General features: G+C 37.7%; 1 protein-coding gene across 4 annotated transcripts in view; it reads left to right on the forward strand.

The window, feature by feature from the left end:
* slc6a9 (solute carrier family 6 member 9) overlaps positions 1-19,539 on the forward strand; it is a 214,310-nt gene extending 194,771 nt beyond the window's left edge. For all 4 annotated transcript variants that reach the window (XM_088085097.1, XM_088085099.1, XM_088085098.1 and 1 more), the window contains 8 exons: positions 403-537; positions 628-731; positions 6,795-7,032; positions 7,740-7,874; positions 7,970-8,069; positions 9,142-9,242; positions 10,107-10,277; positions 12,980-19,539. In XM_088085097.1, coding sequence (XP_087941223.1) covers positions 403-537; positions 628-731; positions 6,795-7,032; positions 7,740-7,874; positions 7,970-8,069; positions 9,142-9,242; positions 10,107-10,277; positions 12,980-13,234 — 1,239 coding nt within the window. In that variant the 3' untranslated portion in view covers positions 13,235-19,539. The remainder of the gene's footprint in view (positions 1-402; positions 538-627; positions 732-6,794; positions 7,033-7,739; positions 7,875-7,969; positions 8,070-9,141; positions 9,243-10,106; positions 10,278-12,979) is intronic.
* The last annotated feature ends 7,917 nt before the right edge of the window (positions 19,540-27,456 follow it).

Consider the following 27,456-nt stretch of genomic DNA (forward strand, 5'->3'; position numbering starts at 1 on the left):
CTTTTCCTTTCCTTCCCTAGCTTCACTATTGTGTTGACATTCATATTTCTTTATATTTTTGTTTATATATCTGTAGTTTTTAGTTTCCTGTGGCATTCAGTAACATAGAGGGGGCGGGCTTTATGGCCTGTGCTGCAGCCAGCCACCAAGGGGCGATAGAGATGTTTTAGCTTCACTTTTGGGGAGCTGTAATGTCTTCCATTTTTATATACAGTCTATAATTCATACCCACAGACATTAAGGCTTGACCACATACTACAACAGACACAATATTCCTGCGGTGTGACTTTTTGCATGAATCACACATTTCACACATAAGCATCCCTGAATTTTACTTTTCTCTGGGAAATTGCCTCCCCCAGCTGATCTCACCACATCACCTGATTATCTGTGTGTGCGCAGGTGGTGTACTTCACAGCCACGTTCCCTTACGTCGTTCTGACCATCCTCTTCATCCGTGGCATCACCCTGGATGGAGCCATCAACGGTATCAAGTACTACCTGACTCCACAGTGGCAGAAGGTCCTTGATGCAAAGGTATTAGCTCAAACACATTAACGGGCAGATAGAGAGAGATGCACTGAGAGAAGGAGCTACTTCTGACTGCGTGTGGGTTTGTTCCTGTAGGTGTGGGGAGATGCAGCCTCACAGATCTTCTACTCCCTGGGCTGTGCATGGGGCGGTCTCATTACCATGGCTTCCTATAACAAGTTCCACAACAACTGTTTCAGGTTGGTACTCCAGACTACCAATTTAACGGATTGTGGAATCCTTTGCTTATAGCAAAACAGATGTCATAAATAACAGTTTTGCAAACACCGATGTTGTTGTTGTTGTTAATTATTCCCTCTTTTGTGCCAAGGAAAAAAAAACAACTATTTCAAAGTCATTAAGCCCTTCATATAATTATGTTTGAATAAGCACAAATTTAGTCGTACAAATTTCTAGAACAACCTTGAATATAAACTTTTTTCACATTAAAAATATATTTTGTTTTTAAGGCAAAGCAAGTTTATTCATAAGCCACCATTTAGACACAAGGCTATTTAAAATGCTTAACAGGTGCATAGGAACACATGAAATACAATACCTGACGAAAACATTTCATTTGCATTCAAAAGACACTGAATACATAAATTGGGAAGAAAAAAAACACTAAAGGACAACAGAGCGTACAAGTTTCTTGCCAAAAACTACATTTTACAAGATAATATTATTCATGTCATGATAACCTTGTAATTTACCTTCACTCAATGCTTATTTTTACGTAATCGAGCTAAAACGCATCATAATGTGACTGAAAGCATGAAATAACTTTTCGAAATTTCTTGCAATTTGTGGGACGTCTCTTGTCAAGCTGCTTATTGCCTTTTTTAGCCATGTTCTCAAAAGAAAACCAATCAATTTGCTCCTGGGTTTTTAAAGACTTAAATGCACGTAAAAGGCAAAAAGCAGATTCCAGGTTTCAAGGGGTTAATGGGCAGCTGGCTGTGGCTTCATATTTATCAGACATCCAACTCTCATAAGTGCCCAAGCTTTTTTTTTTTTGACAAAATTCAAAACTATTCCTTTAAGAAATCAGACTAAACCTTCACGATAAGGGAAAACAATTGAAACTTAGCCTGGTGCAGTTTTCTTTCTAATTATGGCTTATGTCATAAAGGTCCTTCAAACTGCGCGCCCACTAATGCTATTATCAAGCATAAATATACTCGGCCTTGCAGAAACAAGGACAGCTTGATGACCGTGCATGTTTGAAGTTATGCAGCTGGATTTTGCAAAGCATTAACCAATGTGAGGCTTGTGCAGTTGCACTGTAATTAAAGCAGCAGTTAGAGTGTGAGTGGCTGCCTCTGCCCATGTGAATATGACATTGGGCTACGTTGCTGCGATGTTTCAGCGACGCAGACACACAGCATCTTATTATTTACACTAATCAGAGGAGCTTGGCAGAGGGAGTGAGAAGATGAGGAGGCGTTGGAGAAGAGGGGGGATGGAGTCGAAGGAGGACAGGGGGAGTTGACAGAATGTAGACGGAAGAGACAGCCAGCGAGAGGGAGAGGAGAAGTTGTTTCAGGTTGTGCAGGCGGTATGACATCCCACTAATGAATCAGGGCTGAATGATGATGGAGAAAGTGAGAGGAGGACAACTTCAAGGCTACAGGTCCAAAAAGAGAAGATAAAGGAGGACAGGAGGAGGGACAGAGATAATGTTTTTTTTGGAGAGGTTGCACTGTGCTTGAATGCCAAGGGAGCAAGGAGAAGGTTAAGATGGGGAAAAGGGGACATCCTAGGAGATAAGGAGGGGGAAAAAATGTCACTTACCCTCCTGAGCTTGTCCACACATGCTGATGGAGTGAGGGGGAGTTGGGACGGAGGGGGCAAGGAGGGTGAAGATATAATTTGTTCCTCTGCCAGGAGCTTGAGGTTGTGCTATCTGCGCACACAGCTGTACAGTGGCCTAATCAGCTTGTGTTGTGCCGCTCCGTCCCTGTGGAGTCGCTCTCTGCTCTCCTGTAACACCACCAGTCGGTGCACATGCAGAAGTGCAGAGAGTGTAGGGCTGAGTCAGGCCTGATTTGTGGTTTTGTGAGCTGAGAGAGGGAGCAGCATCAAAGTCATCAAAGACATCCTCTGTGATAACTCTTAACAGGAGATGCGAGGAAACAAAGCTCCACGCGGGCACATCTCATTCCCTCGTTGAATCTGAACAAAGTCCAAGTCTGAGTCAGAGAGAGCAGAGATAAAAAGGTTGCTCTCCACACATCCTCCAGCAGCTGAAACCAGTGCCTCTCAGAACAAGGACGGCAAACTTCAAGAGAAGATTTGCAGCCTTTAATAGTGCAAACGTTTCGACACTACTGCGTCTTCATCTGAGTTGTTTTGACTCAGAATAAACTCACATCTGTTAGAACTGAATCGGAGCTTTCTCTGCTATTAATACAATCTAACTTGTTCAGATCCCCAGTCCATTCCAACAGACATCATTTTTCCAGCATGTCTAAATCTACAATTACTGTCATCTGACTCCTCCCATATGCACAAACTTATTTGATGGAATGACTGTCAGCCAATCACAGTTTTCCACATAATCTACAGAAGACTGTAGTTAAGCCACGCCCCCTTTTTTAACAAGCATGACTAACCATGAGGAGAGAGCAAGGCATGTTTCAGTCTATTAATCATAATGTTAACCTTTTGAAACCCGGATCAACATCAGCTTTCTAAAAAAAAATTGGTTTGATTTCTTCCATAAAAAGGCAATCACCAACTTGGCAAGGAGATGTCCTGCACATTGCAAGATATTACTAAAAGGTGATGAGAAAATTACCTGAAAAGTAGTTTAAATAGTACATTTAAAAATTAGCAAAACAATATATAAAATATTTAGGGAAAAATATTCAAAAAAATATATTTGTAATTATAATAATTATTAGAATTAGTTAAAGAAAAACATATACTGTATATTTATTATTTATATTTATTGTTTGTTTTTTTAATGTCTGCACTGTTGTCAGGTAATTTCATGTCCCCCCCCCTAATTTTCACTTTTTTTCTGCAGTTGTTCGCTAATGTCTTGCTAATATTGTAGTCATTTCTCGTTAAGTTAAACAATGCCTACCTTTTTGAAAGAAATCAAGCCAATTTGCTTTGTTTCAAAGGGTTAAAACCCATAATTTGTGTGCAATCAGTCTTTAAAATAAACCTAATATGTTGTTTTACTTAAACATGTTTAAATATCATATAAAAAATTGACAGCTTTTATTCAGGATTTTTCAGAAACATCTCCCCATTCAAATGGCTGGTGGATGAGTTTCACCAGAAAATGAATAGGTTAAACAGGGAAATACTGTTCCAATTTGTTTTCTAAGGATACAGTAATCCTATAATACATCTTATTGATTACGCTCACAGAATATTCATCTCAGGAAACACGCTGTTTGATGGTATTTTGAGTTGTGACGTATATGCAGTGTGTTGAAAAGCATCTATTCTCACATTTTCTATGATAAAAGACCATTTAGTGTAATTTTATCTATCAGTTGATTACCACATTAAGATTCTCTGTCCGTTGGAATAGACAGAAAAAAACCCATATAATAAAGTATCCTGATCCAAAAAAAATAAAATAAATACTGGTAATGATTTCTGAGTGCATTTAGAGTAGACATCCGCGATCACAATATTTTTTTATATTTTGAACATAATTAGGTCCTGAGTAGGCTAAATATGAATTAAATCATAAATTCCTTGGCTCTTTCTATTTAATGAAATTTTGGCAATTAGCATAGGCGGTGCTCTTTCTGGGAGCACAAACAAACCACAGCTGTATTTGTTTTTCCAAACATGTACCAATGAACAGTGGTTTATGTGGAGAAATCCTCTATCATAACTGAAAATAGAAAGGTTTTTCTGTCATTTTTCATGTCCGTGAGACAAACAACACAGCAATCCTTTTAGCAACCTGGTCAACATCTGAAAGGATTTACAAGGTGCTGTTAAGATGAGTCATTATTTATCTTTAGACATGACAAATAGAATTGCTCTGCACTTATGTCTCACTTGATGCACCTGCAGCCTTGTGGCACTTTTATTACAATGTGGAACTGAATGTTGCTGCACTTACTGTGGAAGACTTCTCCGATATACACTGGGTTTAAGATTGTACCGCAGTTGTGCATTGCTTTGGGACAAAAAACAGCATTTGCCAAATGAATAAATGTACAATGTTTTTCATCTTCAAGACATATTGTTCGTGGGTGTGGGCTGATTGACAGTTAATACATTAAGTTGCGGTACTTTTATTAGTGATAGTAAATCTCAGTTAGATCACATTCTGGGGACATCAACAATAGGACTGGATACCAAAACCCTGTGACAGAGGCCTATTGGACAGAATCAAAAGGTATATTTTGGTGCCAGATTATGTACATGACATAAGCAAGTGTGTGGTCAAAAGAGAGTGAGCATCTTTTTGTGATGCTGCTGGTTGACAGTATTCCTTTTTACAAGGAAAGTGAGCTATAAAACCTCTCAGAGGCCCTTTTTTATGCTGCCTTTGCACTTATACACAGAACCAAACAACGCTGGCTTCATGCCGCTCTAGTTTTTGATTTTAGATATTACAGCGTAACCAGAAGTGTAACCAAAAGAGGTGTAATGGTTGTGACATGTAACTCAACAACGTCTGCCCCTAGTGTGACATATAACATGCACATTGGCAGCATTTTATAAACAATAACAATGGCATAACATGGCAATAACAATCATTTACTGTCCCTGTTATATGGTGGCTGAGCTCGTCCTTTGCTCGGAGGGTAAGGAGCTTTCAGACCTCATTGTTTTTCCAATTTGTGACATTTGACATTTTCAGCAGCTATTCTTCTCAGCCAACAATCTTTTTGCTGTAATTCATGCTCTCTCTTCACACTTCTCTGCTGCTCTAGTGTGCAGTGATCACACATTATTATTAGTTTTATTTTATTAGCACACGATATTTGATAAAAAAAAACAACAAAAACACCTAGATAATAGCAAACATGACAAGAATTGTGCAGGTTAAGAAATCTGAAGGGGCTTAAAGTAAAGTCCTCCCCTCTTTAATTTACAGTCTATTCAAAACCCTAACCCTAACCCTAACCCTAACCCTCAAACAGTAATTCTCTCCTTAACATGACAATTAAACAAACAAACATGTTGTTATAGTAAACATAAATTTAGCAGATGCAGCACACGTGTTTTTCATGTTAGACTTAAATGAGAGTGATGATGGAAAAGTTTTAATAAAGTGAGGACTGGTGTTCCACACTATTGGTCCTCTTTATTTTAAAGCATATTGTCCGAGAGTTGTGGGGTAAAAGGGAAGATAAAAGTCCTCCGCTTGTCTTGTTGTCTATGACTGAATATTAGAATTCATGAAAAAGAAGTAACTCTGGTAAGATTTAATTTCTTGAACAGACAATCCCCAGCAACTTGATGTAGTTGCCAGTCGGACAAATTTCTTTAACATAATTTTTTGGGGGGGAAGAAAGATATATTACTGTTTACATCAAGAATAGCTCTTCCTCTAGCCTGCAAATATTTTAAGAGAATAAATCATAAAATGGTTTGCATGATATCCTACGAAAATGCACACACATCAGTTCATATTATATCTTACATATTAGCACCCCATGATGTTACGTCGTTAACATAGTTATGTGATTACGTAACGTTACTGTGTTTTGGTTAAGGAAAAGAAACATGGTGAGGACGTACCTTAACATGACGAAAAGGTCGAGAGTTTCATGGTGAAGAACACGTGTCTCCTGGGAAAAGTATGAAGGGAAAGTCTGTTTTTGTGATCCATGTACCACCCTAACCTACCTCCTTACGGGACCGCTCGAGACTGCTTCCTCATTGACTCCCATCAGCACATTGCTCACATGATCACACCCTTTCAAAATGTGGGATATGAACAAGTTTGGGTGCGTTATCAATCATAGAAAAGTATACAGTATATGAGAACAGCCTGAGCATGCAATGGTAACCTTGCTTAATGTTTGGTCATCATTTTATGATAAAGAAAATGTTCTCACAAGTATCCTATGAATGATGCCTCATAGTGATCACAACACTGGGAACCCCCTCCACATGACAGGGCATTTAAGTTTTTCTAGCTAAATTTTTATGTCTGTTATTTCATGTCTTCTGTGAAAACACAGTGCTGAAAAAAAAACAGATTTTAAATCGCAGTTCATCCCATTTTTTCCCCAGCAGCTGCATTAACATGTTTTTTCTTCTCTTACCTACAGAGACAGCATCATCATCAGTATAACCAACTGTGCGACCAGTGTGTACGCCGGCTTTGTCATCTTCTCCATCCTGGGCTTCATGGCACACAACCTGAACGTCCCCGTGTCAGAGGTGGCCGACCACGGCCCGGGTCTGGCCTTTGTGGCCTACCCAGAAGCCCTCACTCTTCTCCCCATCTCACCACTGTGGTCACTGCTCTTCTTCTTCATGCTCATCCTCCTGGGACTGGGGACTCAGGTGAGGCTGGAAAACTACTCACAGACTGTGCTGACATGCAAATCATGCGTCAAAACCTGCATGTGAAATGATGATGAGGGCAAGATTGTTTAGTTTTTGTTTTTGTTTATGCTCATTTGGGTCACTCAGAGTCTGATCTTGGAACAGTTTGACCTCTCTGTTAAAGGGACAGTTCATCCCCCAAATCAAAAATACATATTTTTCCTCTTGCCCGTTGTGCTTTTAATCAATCTGGATTGTTTTGGTGTGACTTGCCAATTGTTGGAGAGTGTTCTAATCGAAAGGTGACGTAGGCGTGTTATGCGAGCAATAATGGAAAGGTGAGCCCCTAATATGTGGGAACGGCCACTTATGAGGGATTTCTGGGAGTTGATAGTCCAAGATTTCACAGAGAAATTGTGGATTAAAAACATCCTGATGATTCGCTCTGCTTTTGAAGAGTTATGTGACACAATAACACCTCTTGTAGCACCTGCTGCATCATGCCTGAGGGAGCCAGTTTCTACTGACAAGCACATAGCCATGTCATGTGACCTATAGAAGCTAAAAAGGTGTTTGCATTTTAGTTTTGTGAAATATGCCTTTTTCTAATCCCCTGAAATACCACCTCATGCAAGCGTAAAACTTTTTTTGCGAGAAATGGGAGGCTTTTTTTTATCTCGTCCACTGTTAGCATTTAAATGTCTTGCATGTCCTTGTTCTTGTAGTTCTGTCTGCTGGAGACTCTGGTGACAGCCATTGTCGATGAAATCGGTACAGACTGGATCATCAGGAACAAGACCGTTGTCACGCTGTCGGTGGCCATTGTTGGATTTTTACTTGGAGTGCCGCTAACGACACAGGTAGGTCCTAAACACATGAGGATAATGTCTTTGAATCTGCTTGTTTTCTCTCTTTGAGGTGCAGTTTTGACTCATTCTGTGTTTTCTGTTTGCAGGCAGGAATCTATTGGTTGCTACTGATGGACAACTATGCTGCTAGCTTCTCTTTGGTCATCATCTCCTGCATCATGTGCATCTGCGTCATGTATGTTTACGGTAAGGAGGGAAAAGGACTGTTTTTTAACTGTGTGTTGCTCTATGTGAATTTATGACAAGACACGTATGTATTTTTAAAGAATAAATCATGCTTTGGCACATTCCAATACTATAAAACATATTGACAATGTAATTTGCAATTTGGGTTTTATTTCTGTTTTGGTAGTTTTCTTATTTCATATCTAGACATAATGGTTTCATAAAGAAATAGTTGCAGCACAGCTATAAAAGAGTCAACAAAAACAAAATAGTTCTGTCACCAGAACATTAATTGTTAATTGTCTTCACAGTTTTCTATGTCAAGCAAGAATGAAATGAAAGATGGAGACAGGTGCACAGAGGAGGAAAGTTTATTAGAGAGAACAATGTCTTGAGAACCTTGTCAGCATATGGATTTAAACATTATTTATTGACATTTTAGGCTTCTCTTAAGCAAAATAATGTAAGCTTCACTGTAAACACACCGTTATATATTCAGATAAATAACCACAGATTGAATATTTCATCGTAGAAGAGAAAGAGATGCAGAATTTTCCCTACCAGTGGCAGGCTGAGCGACCAGCACACACTGCCTCCTCAGGACATGTTTTCAGTATCTGCTGCAAGACTAGAAAAACCTTTTCTCCTTTTATTTTTCCTTTTTCTTTTTGCACAAGCAACAGACAAATACACCTACAGTGGAGGATTAAGAGAGTTTTGGGGCCTTAGGCTACACTCTTTGTTGACACACATTTTGACTCTGCAGGAAACATGACACAGTATAAGTGTGTGTTGAGAGAGAACAGACAAATACACACATGCATTGACGGATAATAGATAAGTTGTCGAGGGTTCTACCCCTGCCTTGGCCCTTTGCTGTATGTCATTCTCTTCTCTCCCAACCTTTCACACTTAGTCTGTCCTACCGATTAAAGGCCCAACTTTTAAAACAAAGATCTAGATAAGACCGCACGCTGACCCTATTATCGTCCTGTGTTTACATATTATTTGCCATTATGAAAATGTAAAAAGAGTAATCCAATTTTCATGCACACCTTTGAATCCCTGGATACCGTTTTGTTTTTGATGGCAGGCCACAGGAACTACTTTAAAGACGTGGAGATGATGCTGGGCTTCCCCCCTCCTCTCTTCTTCAAAGTCTGCTGGAGATTCATCTCCCCCGTCATTATCACTGTAAGTGAACACACGCATACAAACATGATGTGGGACCACAGTCACAGTGAGGGTGAGTGCAGCGATCTGAAGGACATTAAGGTTCTAAACTTCCCCGAGTTGATGACACATTGTGAGGGACCTGACCTACATTTGAGCAGCCATCCGCACTAATCTGTTTGGCTACTGTTGGCTTTGTTTCCAGTGTAAACCTCTAAAAGCAAATCTTTCTGACTGGGAAACGGACACATGCAGCTCCTATCAATGCTATTTCCCAAGCAGGCGTATTAGTCCACTAAGCCGCTGGGCCAACCAAGAAATTCATTGTTGTGGATTACTGGTCAGATTTCAGGCACTTTTGTTCTCTCGTTCATTTCACTACAAAGATTAATGCTCTACTCTCCAGGGCCTCCGCTCGAGCTGTGACTAAACTCACTGCCACTTGGAGCAGTCGTGATTTATAATCATAATTATCTGCAACTTTAAAATGAAAGCAAAGGTCTGTTTTGCTGCAGTCTGCAGTGTTTTCACCTGTGCTGCATTAACGCCGGTTTCTGATCTGCTGTACAGGAAGTTGTGTTTTTACAGTTTGACATTAGCAACAGCAGCCATTTGTTAGCAGCCACTAACCATTTTATTGTAATGTTGTGATCTGACTTTATGTTGTTTTTAACCTATTGTTGTGAAACTCATAAAATAGAAATTTGTGTTTATCTTTTGATTCATGTTCCCATTTTTCTATACAATATTGGATGTGTGTCACAAATATTGAAGAAAAACAACTAAACGTTATTTCTGCTAAAGTTTTATTTCCATTAGCTTTTTCAAACACCTGCTCCAAATGATTAGGCCGTTACTTATTCACCCTATTTTCTGTCTGTGTAGTTCATCCTGATCTTCACAGTGATCCAGTACAAGCCCATCACCTACAATGACTACGTGTATCCTGGCTGGTCTCTGGCTATCGGTTTCTCCATGGCTCTGTCCTCAGTGATTTGCATACCAGTCTACGCCCTCTTCAAGATCTCAAGGTCCCCAGGAGCCACCTTCAGAGAGGTAAGTCACCCCCATGCACCCCTACAGCTGTTTTTCCTGATAGACTTACCTCCATTGGATTTCTTGCAATGTGTGAAATGTACCATTAGGTGACGTCCAGAGCAACGTTCAATAAAGGCATTCAACCGTGTGTACAACACCAAAAAGTAGAGGAATCATACAGTTATATTCGGAATTACAAAAACTTTATTGTCCACCAATGTTCAATTTTGCCTTTAGTTTGACCATAAAATATATAAAAGACATGGCCTAAAACATAAAAAGATCAAATAAAAAACTACAACAATGTCATGTCAACAAAAAATGTCATGTAAAAAGTATTAAAATACGTCTCAGTGATACACATCCAAGCAATTGGATTGCAAATATATTGCAATCATTTATTGCAAATATAATTTGCAATAAATGAATATTCATGTAGAATTATCAGGTCGTTCAAAGCACCTGCAGCAAACCCTCAGGAGCAACACCCAGTACCCCAGATATGCGTCGCAGTATCAATTATCACATTGACAGCACACGGGAAAAAAGATTTCTTGGAGATATTTCAATTTGCTGTCGGTAGTCTATAACGCCTCCCTGGGGGTAAAAGTTCTAATTCACTGTGTAAAAGATGAGAGGGGTCGTTAATAATTCTTGCAGCGTTACTTCTAGTGAGTTCGTCGTATATGCTACTTAGATGCCTTTGTGGCTTCCCTATGATTGTTTCAGACTTGGTATGTTCTGCAGTAAGCTCCTCCTCTGGATGTTCAGACTACCATACCATATGATCATGTTAAAAGATAGGATGCTTTCCACTGACTTTTGTACATGGTTTCCAGGATATTTCTACTTGCGCTAAAATTTTTGAGCTTGTGTAGCAAGAATTGTGCAAGCATTTCTTAAAAATGAAAGCAGTATTTAGCTAAAAAAGTAAGACCGCTGTCTGTGTGTGTGCCGAGGTATTTAAAATCACCCACTCTCTCAACCCTTTGCCCATTGATCATGATGGCTTCATTAAATCTTTGATGTTTTAATTAATGAGCTCTTTTGTCTCATTGACATTTATTTCTAAGGAGCTCAATAAGCACCAGTTCTGTAGAGATGACGCATAACTAAGATATAAACTCTCTCTTTCAGTTTCCACTTTCTGTAGTATATATATATATATATATATATATATATATATATATATATATATATATATTTATATATATATATATATTTATATATATATGAGGAATTAATGTAACTATGTACTTGAAGCATAAGTTAGAGTGAAAGAAGGGTAAGATTGTGTTTAAGTGTCAGTTGATGTTAAGAGGCTAAAAGCAGCTGTTAATTAATGAATCCAGCTTTGACGTGGAAAGAGACAACTTTTTCAATGTTGAGATCATAACAGTTAAGATAAATCCAGGCAATCCCTGTGAATTCTGTGACCCTGAAATTTTGTCTAATTACCATTTTACTACAAATACGACTATTTAAAACAGGTAAAATCTAATTTCATTGTAGAGCTGTACACCGCATATTGATTCCCTCAGCCCTTCTCTCTCTCTGTTAATCATGAGACCAGTGCTACGGGACTGGAGCTCTGTGTCTGGGACAGATTAAAACACACGTAGTGACAGGGCTAACTGAAAGCATCACATGGCTATTGCTACCCGATGGTGATTTACAGTTAACAACAGAGTCAAGTAGTTTCAGTGTTTGTGTGAGATTAACAGCACGGTGTTGGATGTTAACGGCTGCTTTGGCTCAAGTGACAAAATATGACAAGTCACACCGTTCTCATTCCGAAGTCGTGAGATGCTGCCGCTTTGTGCTTTTGGCATACAATACCAATGCCAAAGGCCAACTTTTGTGTCTGCATTATACACCACTGGATAATGTCAGCTGAGTAGTATATGGCTGGATGGCCAGATGGCACTTGCTGCATCCATGTGATACATAGCCGGACAAAACCTGTGTGTGCCTCCTTCCCCTAATACTAACCATCCATGCCATTGTTGCCTAATCTTAACCATCTGTGGCAGCAGGTACGTTTGTTCATTTTTTGCCATATGCTTTTATTGCCTAAACATAACCACATGCAGCATAATACCACCATGTGATTGTTTTGACATCAAAGTAGCGGCATCCCGGAACATCAACAGTGGATGCAGAAGGATACCTAGAGCTCATTGTGCAGATGTTGAAGTCCACTCACTGCAAAGCAGCAATATGTGACGACTTTGGATGAGAGCATGTTGGAGGAGCAGGGTTGAGATCACGATGTTTGGTGTAAGCTTGTGCTAATCAGGCATAGAGAGCAACAGGAGAGTGGCTCATGGAGATGGTCCTTCAGCAATAATGACAGCAACAGCTGATGGTCTGCAATTTCATTGCAAGAAAACACCTACGAACTCGCAACATGCATGGCAACTTTTAAAAAAAGCCCCTCCCAGGGCATCTGGTGGCCTAGTGGATTGAGCAGGCGCCACATGTATAATGGCACTGCCGTGCCGCAGCGGTCGCAGGTTCGAGTCCGGCTCGCAGCCCTCTGTGCTGCATGTCATCCCCTCTCTCCCCCTTTCACACTGCTGATCTGTCCTATCTAATAAAGGCAAAAATGCCAAAAAATAATCTAAAAAAAAAAAAAAAAGCCCCTCTCCCTCCCTGAGGTCCCCCCTCATACTGAGGCAGCTCTGAATGATCTATTCCGTTGTTTCTTTGTATCTCAGCGGTTGAAGTACGCTTGCCGGGCACATCCAAAGTGGGGCCCTGCCCTTCAGGAGCACCGGACAGGCCGCTATGCCCCCATGGCCTCTGAAGACACTGTGGAGGCTCGCCCCCTCAAGGAAAAGGAGGAGCTTAAGGAGGAGCTGAAGGAAGAGCTGAAGGAGGAGGAAAAGGAGAGAAAGGATGACATCAGCCTCACCATCCAGGGAAGCAACGGCTCCACTAACACACACAACAACCCCAACCCCAGCGCATAGGCGGCACCCCACCCTGTCAGCGGTGCGGGGCCCCCTGTGCCCCACCATCTCTTCCTTCCTTCTCCTCCCTTCTCCTCCTTTCTCCTCCATCCTCACCCCACTTTCCCACAGTTCTCTGTGGGGGAGATCCCATTCGCTGGAGACCTTTACATATTGTAAGGGCTTATTATATCTATCCTAACCTCTTCTATCTGTGTGTTGTCTATAGATTTTAAAAATAGAAAGAAAAAAAAACGAAAGGAAGAAAAAATTGGGTCATCATCCAAAAGATTTGTGTGTATGTCAGTGTGCGTGTGCGTGGGTGCGTTGTTAATTTGTTACACATAATTTAATAATGCAGTTTGTTTTTTCCTTTCATTTTTTTGTAAAACTTGTATATGTCATCTTCATATGCAGTTAGAGGTACAGTAGATTGTGACGCTGCATGTGTTTGTTTTGTGCATGCAGCAACATAGAGACACACACTGTTCTCCTTTATTCTGTTAGCCGGGTCTATTTGGGATTTTCTAGCAGCAGCGATTTTGACAGCTGGGGACTCGTGAAGCGATACACAGTGGTGCTGTAATAAAGAGGAGCAGGGTGAACTGTGCCTGAACTGGCCATTTACAGTTTGACGATGCTGGAAGATGGAAATCGGTTCGATTCTATTGCCAGGAAAAGAGGCGGAGACACTCATCCACACCCATACACTCACACAATTGTACATTTTACAGCACACAGTGACCTCAACCATAGTTGATCTCAGCTTAAGACTAAGCCTGTTGTTATTTTATGCTGCTTCTTATAAAAAGTTCCACAGAGCACACATATTTAACACCTGGGATGGCGACTCACACTTAGGATTGATTTTTTTGTGGGGAATTTGTGACTTTTTTCCCACTAAAGCTGCTTAAAACTCAGCAGAGAAATATCAGCAAACTTAAACGGTACTGTACTCTCTGCCTCTGCATTCACACACACGCTCATACAAACATTTGTTTTCAGTTTTTTTAAAAAGAGATCCCAGTGCCCATTTCTCAGGGTCCGAGCGAAGTTTAGCTTCTTGTTCCTTGCCTGTGGAAACCTCGTTTTCACTAAAGGGGGCCTGTTAAGATTATAGGGATCGAAACCACCTAACCTACCCCAAAAAACATACACACACACACACACACACACACACACACACACACACACACACACACACACACACACACACACACAAAACAGGTGGATGCAACTTTGTAAATAGAAGTGCCATCTCTCCTTAAGTCTTCCAGACATTCTTTTTGATTGAAATGCATCTTGGGACGTAGTCTTTTGAAGGAGGATCTGGGCGCGAGGACGTAGCTAGTGAAAGGACCATAGGTGTGTCGTAGTCTGTGTCTCCCGTGGGTCGTAGCAATCTGCCCCATTAAGGCATGTTACCAAAAACATTACCTGAGTTACCTGAGTCCTGCACATGTTTTTGGTAACATATATACTGTATATCTCAGAAAGACTGGTAATGTTGTCAGTCTCTTACAGTCAGTGGAACCTTTAATGTATTTACAGGCGTTTCTTTTTAGCTCTGAGCCAAGCTGTGCAGCAAGATGGAAAAGCAGAGTTGCAGAATAAAGATCTTAAGCGAATTATGTAGATTTAAATGTAGCTGTATAGTATCGTTCTCTCGGTAGAATTCTCCTTTTTACCTCTCATTATTGTAAAGTAACTTAGTAAATAATTATAAAGACAGCATATGTTTATTTTGTACAAAAAACAAAGTAAAAACTGCAGAATCACATTTAACCTTGTTTACCATTCCTCATCCGTGACTTGATTTGTTGTTGTTTTGTCGGAGGCTGTGATAGGACAGAGAGGGGTCTCTTTTACATGCGGGGGCGGGTTTCCCAAAAGTGTCTAATTGGAAAGCATTCAGGATGACTTTGTAGTAGTGTGGCGGCAGTCTAAATACAGAACAAATACATGAAATGAGCTGTTTTTTTTGTCATGTAGACAGCTGTGTGAAGATGACATGTTCTTGGTCATGTCATCCGAAGATGCTTTGTTGGACGCCTGCTCAGGTGGTAGTCAGATGCTTTTAGCTTCACAGGCAGGGAGGTTTTTTTTTTTTTTGGAATTGCATCAGGTTTGGCTGTAATGTCTCTTCATGTCCTAGTTTTAGCTTTTTTGTTTTGTTTGTCAGCTGTCAAATCATTATTAATATTGAAGAACTAGAGGGCTATGATACCAGTACGAGCATGGAACATATTTACATAATATACAAAATTGTTGTATACGGCATATTTACATGTGTAGTTTGGTATTTGGGGAAATATCGTTTTAGTTTCCTTGCTGAGTGTTAGCTGAGAAGATTAATACCATACACTCTTATGTTTGTATGGTAATATGTGGCGCCTTTTTAGTTTAGCTTAGCATAAAGACAAGAGACAAGGGAGAAACAGCTATTGTGACTAATAACGGTGACAAAATATGCCTATCAGCACCTCTAAAGCTAATTTATTAATTTTATTTACTTCATGTCATTTGCAGAGCTCAAACAGCTCGCGCTGTTTGCAGCGAGTTTGAGAGCAAGGCTGATTTAAATGTTTTTCAAGACAATTTGTTTTAGCCTTTGTCGTTTTTAAACTGCTAATAAATAAAACAATTTGTATAGGGGCAAGTAAAAATTGACTTAAGGCAAGTACATTACTGACCAACTTGACTAATTGGAAAGTGAAAAAAAATACCCATCAAACTCCCAAAAAACATTGCTGATTCCCTAATAACCGGTCCCATCCTTGAGATAGTCCGCACTTGATCGTACGTATTTCGTTAAATTGTTGTTTTAGCGTTTGGATTTTTAAATGAATTAAACAAAAAAGTGATAATGTGTCAAATACTTTAGTGGTAATGGTAGGTGGATCATTTTTTCCTTTGAACAGAGCCAGGCTAGCTCTTTCCCCAGTTTCCAGTATTTATGCTAAGCTAAGCTAACCATAGATGTATAACAATGACTAGATACTGAATACCAAGATGGCACCTATTCATTCCAATGGAGTCGCTTGTTTGGCACACACAGCAAAAAAGTTTCTAGCCTCCCTGTTTACTATCACGTTTACTCGACTCAAAGACTTTACACTGTAATGATGTCCGATTTTCTAAATCTCAGCTCAAGTAAAGTTTTGCAAATATTATGCAAATAGATATCCCAGCTAGCAGGGAACTTTCCCACAATATTGGCTAATGTTTCCTACAAGTTGTAATTATGTTTTAAAGAAAACATTTTAATATAATGTTTGACGAAGGTTTTAATGACGTTTGTAATTTTAAGTAATGTTCCTGCAAGGTGAAATGCTAACTAAGGCGTAACGTTCTCACCACCATTCTGAGGATGTTTTGTGGTGATGTTGAGAGGTGGCAGATCATAGAATGATCTTCTATAAAACATTCCTACAATGTTACATGAGAACAAAAGCAGGACATTTTCAAAGCAACTTTCAGAACATGTCATTAAGGACTAAAATTAAAGACCATTTTTTTTTATGAAGATGTAATTTAAATAAACAATAAAAAAAACAAAACATTTTAAACATTTTTTAATATATACAGAAAATCTTACCCAAACTCTATGAGGCACATTCTGGGAACTAAAAGAAAACTTGCTGCTGAAAACATTACTAAAACATTGCATTGGTTGCATTGTATCATTCTCAGAACATTTAAAGGACCACAAAATGCTAGCTGGTATGTTAATTGTATCAGTGTAATTGTCTAACGCCCAGTAGGAAAGTAAATATTTCCCAAAATGGCAAACAACTCTCTGGAGGATTTATATATGCCCATGCTTTTCAGGTTGTCAACAATTCTCAGAAATATTGAAGCACAACATAAATCTGCACATTCTTTTTCTTTTCTTTCACCACTATTCTGCACAGACGTGACTTTAGAGGAGGACAGGGACTTTAACATGACAGTGCAGTTGCTCCATTGGTCCACAAGATGGGGTGATGCTGACACTCAGGGTCATAAAGGCACAATAGAGGGGTAACTGTGAACTAAATACAAAAAAAAGCCCAACAGGTTTCATTCTGGTTAAAAATGTAAAGGTAAATGCTAAGCACAGGAACTCAGATATAGTGAAAAAAATCATAATAAGCACAGTGAGGATTCTAAAACAAGCACACATTTCTACCCAGGTCTGTTTTTGTACACAAGCATTTTCAGATTAAAGAAAGGTACTTTGGCTGTTTACACAGGTGAAGTATTGTAGCTTTGGCTGGAAGGATAATGGCGTGTTTTTACCTTCTAGTTTTGGTTCTGAACTAGTCACACCACACATTGTATTTTGTAATAGCGTTTATTTTGTGATTAAATACCGCAAAACCAGGTGCTCTACGAAACATTATCATCATCCGCTAATCTGAATATGTTGCGTGGCTTCCTCTGAGTGGAAATCGATCGAGAAACATCCTAAATGAAGTTGTTGAAAAAGGTGAATATGAATTTATTCTCAGCACATACAGGGACAGCTTGTAGCTCAGAACATTTCCTGTTTGTGGTTGCCTGTCTCGTGTGTTCATGCTGTAGTAGGTGAAGCTTAGCCACCATCTTTATATACCCCGACCCTCACCATCTCTGCTGGCCCCACAACTCTTCCTCCCTTTGTACAGTAATGTAAAAAAAATATATAATCGGACTGTGTGTATGTGTATGTTTATCTTTGATTTCGAGGGTGGGTAAGTGTGTTTTTGCGGGTCGGGGGAGGGCGGGTATTGTTTCATTTTGTTTTTGATTTGTCATTTTTCTCGTAGTGTATTGTAGACGACGTCAGGTGTATTGTGTACTCTGTGTGTAGTGGATTAGCTCTTACTGCTGAGCCTGCATGTAGAGCAGGTGTTGTGTCAGTTTTGATGTCAATGTACCTCTAACCTGTCGGAACTAGCCAAGTCTTATTCTGCTAATGATATAGTCTATCTTTTAAGGAAAAAAAAAACATTTTGTACTAAAAGAGAAAGAAAACTACATATTTTATCTTCAGATTTTAATCATCGTTTATCCACTGTTCAATGACACTACTGTTTTTTTTGTTTGGTTTTTTTGTTGTTTTTTTTTTTTGCTTTTGACGTTGTATTCATTGAAATCAAGATAAAAGCCAGCTAATGTTAAAAGGCATTTCCAAACAAAAAACTTTGGATTGAAACTTGAACTACAAGAGAAGGGTTCGTTTTTACACTGAGCTCATGACGATGCTTTGTTTTCACATGAACTCCAAGTTTTACACAGTGCAGTGCCAACGGTCGTGCATCGCTGTTTACCTTTAATAATCGGTGGCCCTTAAACCAAACAGTTTGGCTTCTAGTGTTACAACATGTTGAAAAATGAGCAAAATCAAAACACCAAGATGGCTCTGCAACCAAGGCTGAATTGGCATCAGGACCCATTTACTCACATTTTCATTCTTGTGCAGTTCTGATATCGGAACTTAGTGTTTTATGTTGAAATAGGCAAACATATGGCAAATATGTATCACACAAGGGTCCAGTTACTCCTATATTGTGATTTATTTCTCTTGTTAGTAAACCTTCAACTTTTTGGCTAACAAAATTGGGAAAGACCAAATTAGGTCTTAAGTAAACCTAAAAAGACAATTGAGAATAGATAATTGAGCCATGTCTTCAGATAGTAATATGCCAATGCCTACTGTTAACACTGAAGTGGCTGTGCAGAAAGTCACTGATGGTAAAGAACCACATGAAGAAGCTACAGACCATTTTTATACACAGATTCAGCACAACTGCTCTACTGTACTAAAAAACAAAAACTGTGATTTTACCTTGTTTCTGTGGTTCTCTGTAAATTGCAGAACGTTACCTCTTGAATTTCTTATTACTGCTCATATAAGTATAATCTTATGTTTCAGCACTTTAAGGAAATCAGTCTTTTGTTTTGTATAAGAAACAAGAAAAAGCAGAATAATAGTTCACACTACCATTTTGGAAAGAAGAAAACAAGTACGATATATATATATTAGAAAAAAGTCGTACTATCAGTGGTCTGGCCGAAAGAAGCTGTCCGAAGTGTCAGTGGACAAATGGTTTGTTGTTGCTATGCCAGTGTTAATTGTTTCATTGGAGGAGTGGAGAGGAAAAGCACAAGTGAGAAAAGAGAACACAGTTCTTCTGGTATCCTCTATCATATCTATCTTTCTATCTATCTAACAATGTCTGTTCTTCTTGTTCTTCAACCTTTAGGGCCAAAATCCATTGAAATGTCTTAGTCCTGTCAGCTGTATATCGTAAACTGTTGAATTACAAAATGGTAAATAAAATCTATTTTAAAGATCAAAATTTGACAACTATTCCATGTTTTATATTTACCTCAAATGCATGGTTTCTTATCTGGTTTCATTATTCTTCATCTTGTGGGTGTAGCACATTGAAAAAGGCCTGCAACAAGGTCAAGGTTATGGAAATGTTGTTTGTATTATATGAGCATGAAGAAGACAAAAAGAGTTAGTATGTCACACACAGACAGATATCAAGTACTACACTTGGAGTTTTTTTTACATGCTATACTATTTTTTTTTCAACATACTGTTTGAAACTTTTGAACTGCCATGCTTTACTATAACTTTTTTTCTACAAACTACTGACTTTTTTCAATATATTACTACATTTTTTCCCCACTTTTGTGATGTATTATACTATGACTCTCATTCCACTTTTTTGATACCATTCTATGACTTGTTTCCACTTTTTTCAATATGTTAAGACATTTTTCTGTTAACGTTTTTTTTAACATACTGTTTTATGACCTTTTTTTACATACTGTACCATGACCTTTTTTTGCACTGTCTTTGACATAGGATACTATGATGTTTTTCCACTTTTTTGACATACTATACTATGACTTTTCTGGACATACTGTACTATGACATTTTTCCACTTTTTCAACATGCTATACAAAGACTTTTTTTTTCACTTTTTTGTGCGAGTACACTATGACTTTTTTTCCACTTTTTTTTACATTCTATAGTATTCCTTTTTTTTTTTACGACATACTATACTATGACTTTTTTCCCACTAGTTTCAACTTATTATACTATGAAGTTTTTCCACTTTTTTGACATACTATACTATGACTTTGTACTCCACTTTTTTCGGAATACTGCAATTTGATGTTCTTCCACTTTTTAAAAAATATACTACAGTGACGTTTTTCCATTTTTTTTTAGAAGTGCTAAGCTAAGAGTTTGTTTTTCCACTTTTTTGACATGCTGTGCTATAACTTTTTTTAACATAGCATACAATGACTTTCCTCTTTTCGGCATACTGTACTGTGATGTTTTCCTTTTTTCACATACTATAATATGATTTTTTTCTCACTTTTTTCAGTATGCTATAGAATGCCTTTTTTTCAGTGTTGACACACAGCACTATGAAGTTATTCAATTTTTTCGACATGGTATAATATAATTGTTTTCCCACTTTTTTTAGCACACTATAGTATTCCGTTTTTTTTATAGATATTTTGATAGAGAGCAGGAACCATGTCTCTATTAAGTCTATAATACCAATATATTAACATGGTAACACCAGTGAGTATCAATATGGAACATATGGGGTACGGTTTCGTCTATATTTCATGTAAAGGTAAATAATCCATCTGATGACAGCATTCAGTAAATATTTTGTAGTATTATGGTGTTAAAGACAGCTGCCTTTTACAGTAGAGTAGTAACCTTGTGAGTAAGTTGGCATGTTTTACTAGGTAACTTTTTGGAACATATATGGTGCAAGTTTATTTTTTAGTGTGTGAAGGAGAGTAATCTATTTAAAAGGATCTAGTGAAAAACATGGTTATATCATCATAACAAACACAGCTTCAATTTACAGTAAATTTTTATGTTACTTACAGAGTAAATTGTCATGCTTTAGTGATTTTTTACTGTGTGAACAAGAGAGTAATTTATATCTATCTATATGGGATGAACATGGTTATACTAGAGTAACAAAAATAGCTTCCTTTTACAGTAAAATGTCATCTTACCAAATAAATTGCCATGTTTAACGAAGTGACGTTTTGGAACATGTGGTACAAGTTAATGTTTACTGTGTCAACAAGAGAGTAATCTCTAACAAAGTATATAGCAGGAACATGGTTATACCAGTGTAACAAACACAGCTTCCTTTAACAGTACAGTTTCATCTTACTGACTGAGTAAATTATAAAAACTCTCTGCAAGGAAATGCCTAGTACTCAAGAAGACCCATGATCATGATAACGGAGAGAAACTATCGATATAAAAAAATAATTAGTTGAAAAGCACAATCTTAATTCCTTGGAAATACATGATAAAACTTGGGCTGTTATAAACATACACCCTGAATAATTACAATTGTAACTTAAATAGATGGGTAATAGATAAAGTGTTTCTATTAAATTTGTATGCAGTTATGTCAGAGGTAGTACCAACATAAATCGGTCACAACTACATGGAGGTAAAAGTGGAGGTTTTTCTTTGTTTTTCAGCTGAAGTTTCTCTGTATGTGGAAATTAGTTACCCAATATTATACTATGAATTACCAACAAGTTACCAAGTAAATATTTAGAAATTAGGGGACAGTGAAAGGAAGGTTTACCAAAAAGTCATCGTAAAGTGGGTCGTCCAAAACAGCATAAAAATCTCATACCGTAGTATGTCGTCCAAAATAGCACAAAAATCTCATACCATATTATGTCATCCAGACCAGCGTAAAAAAGTAATAGTATAGTATGAGAGCGGCACAGAAAACTCATAGTATAGGATGTGAATCTAAATAGTCATACTTTATTATGTCACCCAAAATTGCCCAGAAAAGTCATTCTATAGTATGCCATCCAAAATAGCATGAAAAAGTTGTTTTACTGTCATTGCACAGGATACAAAATGAGATTGCTACATTCTTTCTATGCCTAAAAAAAATAATAACTATAAAAATGTGAAATTAATTAAATCAAACAATATGAACATATATACAGTCAATTTTTCAACATGCATTAAATTGTTGTTTTGTCCGTTTTTGCAACATCCTATGCTATGGTGTGTCTCGGGACGCTATTTTATGCTGTTTTGAGGTGTTTTAAGCTGTTTTTGGGACATGTCATATTTTGAAATTATTAGCTATACTATAGCCTTGCCTTTTTCTTCATGTTTTCAAAATGCATCATTCTGTTTTTTTTTGTCCTTTTTGCTACATTCTATGCTATGGTATGTCTTGGCACGCTATTGTATGTTGTTTTTAGACATTTCCAGCTGTTTTTGGGACATGTCATATTTTGACATTTTTAGCCATACTATAGCCTTGCCTTTTTGGTCATTTTTTCAACATGCATTAAAATGTTGTTTTTGTCCGTTTTTGCAACATTGTATACTATGGCGTGTCTTGGCATGCTATTTTATGCCTTTTTGAGGTGTTTCTAGCTGTTTATGGGACATGTCATATTTTTTCCACATTTTTGTCCGTACTATAGCCTTGCCTTTGTCGTCAATTTTTTAATTATGCATTTTTATGGTGTTTTTGTCAGTTTTAGGGACATCCTATGCCATGTCGTGTCTTGGCACGCTATTTTACGCCGTTTTGAGGTGTTTTCAGCTGTTTTTTGAACCTGTCATAATTTGACTTTTTAAGCCATACTATAGCCTTGCCTTTTTCGTCAATTTTTCAACATACATTTCTATGTGGTTTTTGTCCATTTTTGCAACATTCTATGCTATGAAGTGTCTTCGCAAGCTAGTTTATGTTGTTTTGAAGTGTTTTCAGCTGTTTTTGGGACATGTCATGATTTTGAATTTTTCCATACTATAGCCTTGCCTTTTCAGTCATTTTTTCAACATGCATTTTTATGGTGTTTTTGGCCATTTTTGCCACATTCTATGCTATGGTGTGTCCCTGCAAGCTAGTTTATGCTGTTTTGAAGTGTTTTCAGCTGTTTTTGGGACTTGTGATATTTTGAAATTATTAGCTATACCATGCCTTTTTCTTTCTGCCTTTTTTCTTTCTTCAAAATGCATCATTATGGGTTTTTTTTGCCCTTTTTGCTACATTCTATGCTATGAAGTGTCTTCGCAAGATAGTTTATGCTGTTTTGAAGTGTTTTCAGCTGTTTTTGGGACATGTCATGATTTTGAATTTTTTCCATACTATAGCCTTGCCTTTTTGGTCATTTTTTCAACATGCATTTTCATGGTGTTTTGTAAGTTTTTGCCACATTCTATGCTATGGCGTGTCTTGTCCTGCTAGTTTATGTTGTTTTCAAGTGTTTTCAGCTGTTTTTGGGACATGTCATATTTTGACATTTTTCCATACTATAGCCTTCCTTCCTTTCGGTCATTTTTTCAACATGCATTTTTATGGTGTTCTTGGCCATTTTTGCCACATTCTATGCTATGGCGTGTCTTCGCAAGCTAGTTTATGCTGTTTTAAAGTGTTTTCAGCTGTTTTTGGGACATGTCATATTTTGACATTTTTCCATACTATAGCCTTGCCTTTTCGGTCATTTTTTCAACATGCATTTTTATGGAGTTTTTGGCCATTTTTGCCACATTCTATGCTATGGCGTGTCTTCGCAAGCTAGTTTATGCTGTTTTGAAGTGTTTTCAGCTGTTTTTGGGACATGTCTTATTTTGACATTTTTTCCATACTATAGCCTTGCCTTTTTGGTCATTTTTTCAACATGCATTTTTATGGTGTTTTTGGCCATTATTGCAACATTCTATGCTATGGCATGTCTTGGCATGCTCGTTTATGTTGTTTCGAAGTGTTTTCAGCTGTTCTTGGGACATGTCATATTTTGACATTTTTCCATACTATAGCCTTGTCTTTTCGGTCATTTTTTCAACATGCATTTTTATGGTGTTTTTGGCCATTTTTGCCACATTCTATGCTATGGTGTGTCTTGTCCTGCAAGCTAGTTTATGCTGTTTTGAAGTGTTTTCAGCAGTTTTTCGGACATGTTATATTTTGACATTTTTCCATACTATAGCCTTGCCCTTTCGGTCATTTTTTCAACATGCATTTTCATGGTGTTTTTGGCCATTATTGCAACATTCTATACTATGGTGTGTCTTGTCCTGCTAGTTTATGTTGTTTTCAAGTGTTTTCAGCTGTTTTTGGGACATGTCATATTTTGACATTTTTCCATACTATAGCCTTGTCTTTTCGGTCATTTTTTCAACATGCATTTTTATGGTGTTTTTGGCCATTTTTGCCACATTCTATGCTATGGTGTGTCCCTGCAAGCTAGTTTATGTTGTTTTAAAGTGTTTTCAGCTGTTTTTGGGACATGTCATATTTTGACATTTTTCCATACTATAGCCTTGCCTTTTTGGTCATTTTTTCAACATGCATTTTTATGGTGTTTTTGGCCATTTTTGCCACATTCTATGCTATGGCATGTCTTGGCATGCTGGTTTATGTTGTTTCGAAGTGTTTTCAGCTGTTCTTGGGACATGTCATATTTTGACATTTTTCCATATTATAGCCTTGCCTTTTCGGTCATTTTTTCAACATGCATTTTTATGGTGTTTTTGGCCATTTTTGCCACATTGTATGCTATGGTGTGTCCTGCTAGTTTACGCAGTTTTGAAGTGTTTTCAGCTGCTTTTGGGACATGTCATATTTTGACATTTTTTCCATACTATAGCCTTGCCTTTTTGGTCATTTTTTCAACATGCATTTTCATGGTGTTTTTGGCCATTTTTGCCACATTCTATGCTATGGTGTGTCCCTGCATGCTCGTTTATGCTGTTTTGAAGTGTTTTCAGCTGTTCTTGGGACATGTCATATTTTGAAATTTTTCCATACTATAGCCTTGCCTTTTTGGTCATTTTTTCAACATGCATTTCCATGGTGTTTTTGGCCATTTTTGCCACATTCTATGCTATGGCGTGTCTTGTCCTGCTAGTTTACGCAGTTTTCAAGTGTTTTCAGCTGTTTTTGGGACATGTCATATTTTGACATTTTTTCCATACTATAGCCTTGCCTTTTTGGTCATTTTTTCAACATGCATTTTCATGGTGTTTTTGGCCATTTTTGCCACATTCTATGCTATGGCGTGTCTTGTCCTGCTAGTTTACGCAGTTTTCAAGTGTTTTCAGCTGTTTTTGGGACATGTCATATTTTGACATTTTTCCATACTATAGCCTTGCCTTTTTGGTAATTTTTCAACATGCATTTTTATGGTGTTTTTGGCCATTTTGCCACATTCTATGCTATGGTGTGTCCCTGCAAGCTAGTTTATGTTGTTTTCAATTGTTTTTAGCTGTTTTTGGGACATGTCTTATTTTGACATTTTTTCCATACTATAGCCTTGCCTTTTTGGTCATTTTTTCAACATGCATTTTTATGGTGTTTTTGGCCATTTTTGCCACATTCTATGCTATGGCATGTCTTCGCAAGATAGTTTATGCTGTTTTGAAGTGTTTTCAGCTGTTTTTGGGACATGTCATGATTTTGAATTTTTTCCATACTATAGCCTTGCCTTTTTGGTCATTTTTTCAACATGCATTTTTATGGTGTTTTTGGCCATTTTTGCCACATTCTATGCTATGGTGTGTCCCTGCAAGCTAGTTTATGCTGTTTTGAAGTGTTTTCAGCTGTTTTTGGGACATGTCATATTTTGACATTTTTCCATACTATAGCCTTGCTTTTTTGTCATTTTTTCAACATGCATTTTTATGGTGTTTTTGGCCATTTTTGCCACATTCTATGCTATGGTGTGTCCCTGCAAGCTAGTTTATGTTGTTTTAAAGTGTTTTCAGCTGTTTTTGGGACATGTCATATTTTGACATTTTTCCATACTATAGCCTTGCCTTTTGGTCATTTTTCAACATGCATTTTCATGGTGTTTTTGGCCATTTTGCCACATTCTATGCTATGGCGTGTCTTGTCCTGCTAGTTTATGCAGTTTTGAAGTGTTTTCAGCTGTTTTTGGGACATGTCTTATTTTGACATTTTTTCCATACTATAGCCTTGCCTTTTCGGTAATTTTTTCAACATGCATTTTTATGGTGTTTTTGGCTATTATTGCAACATTCTATGCTATGGCATGTCTTGACATGCTCGTTAATGCTGTTTTCAAGTGTTTTCAGCTGTTTTTGGGACATGTCATGATTTTGACATTTTTTCCATACTATAGCCTTGCCTTTTTGGTCATTTTTTCAACATGCATTTTTATGGTGTTTTTTGGCCATTTTGCCACATTCTATGCTATGGTGTGTCCCTGCAAGCTAGTTTATGTTGTTTTCAAGTGTTTTCAGCTGTTTTTGGGACATGTCTTATTTTGACATTTTTTCCATACTATAGCCTTGCCTTTTTGGTCATTTTTTCAACATGCATTTTTATGGTGTTTTTGGCCATTATTGCAACATTCTATGCAATGGCATGTCTTGGCATGCTCGTTTATGCTGTTTTGAAGTGTTTTCAGCTGGTTTTGGGACATGTCTTATTTTGACATTTTTTCCATACTATAGCCTTGCCTTTTTGGTCATTTTTTCAACATGCATTTTTATGGTGTTTTTGGCCATTTTTGCCACATTCTATGCTATGGTGTGTCCCTGCAAGCTAGTTTATGTTGTTTTCAAGTGTTTTCAGCTGTTTTTGGGACATGTCTTATTTTGACATTTTTTCCATACTATAGCCTTGCCTTTTTGGCCATTTTTCTACATGTATTTTTATGGTGTTTTTGGCCATTTTTGCCACATTCTATGCTATGGCATGTCTTCGCAAGATAGTTTATGCTGTTTTGAAGTGTTTTCAGCTGTTTTTGGGACATGTCATGATTTTGAATTTTTTCCATACTATAGCCTTGCCTTTTTGGTCATTTTTTCAACATGCATTTTTATGGTGTTTTTGGCCATTTTTGCCACATTCTATGCTATGGTGTGTCCCTGCAAGCTAGTTTATGCTGTTTTGAAGTGTTTTCAGCTGTTTTTGGGACATGTCATATTTTGACATTTTTCCATACTATAGCCTTGCCTTTTTGGTCATTTTTTCAACATGCATTTTATGGTGTTTTTGGCCATTTTTGCCACATTCTATGCTATGGTGTGTCCCTGCAAGCTAGTTTATGTTGTTTTAAAGTGTTTTCAGCTGTTTTTGGGACATGTCATATTTTGACATTTTTCCATACTATAGCCTTGCCTTTTCGGTCATTTTTTCAACATGCATTTTCATGGTGTTTTTGGCCATTTTTGCCACATTCTATGCTATGGCGTGTCTTCG

The sequence above is a fragment of the Plectropomus leopardus genome, chromosome 12, assembly GCF_026936395.1.
Source record: "Plectropomus leopardus strain MGB_pleo_1.0 chromosome 12, ASM2693639v1, whole genome shotgun sequence".
NCBI lineage: Eukaryota > Metazoa > Chordata > Actinopteri > Perciformes > Serranidae > Plectropomus > Plectropomus leopardus.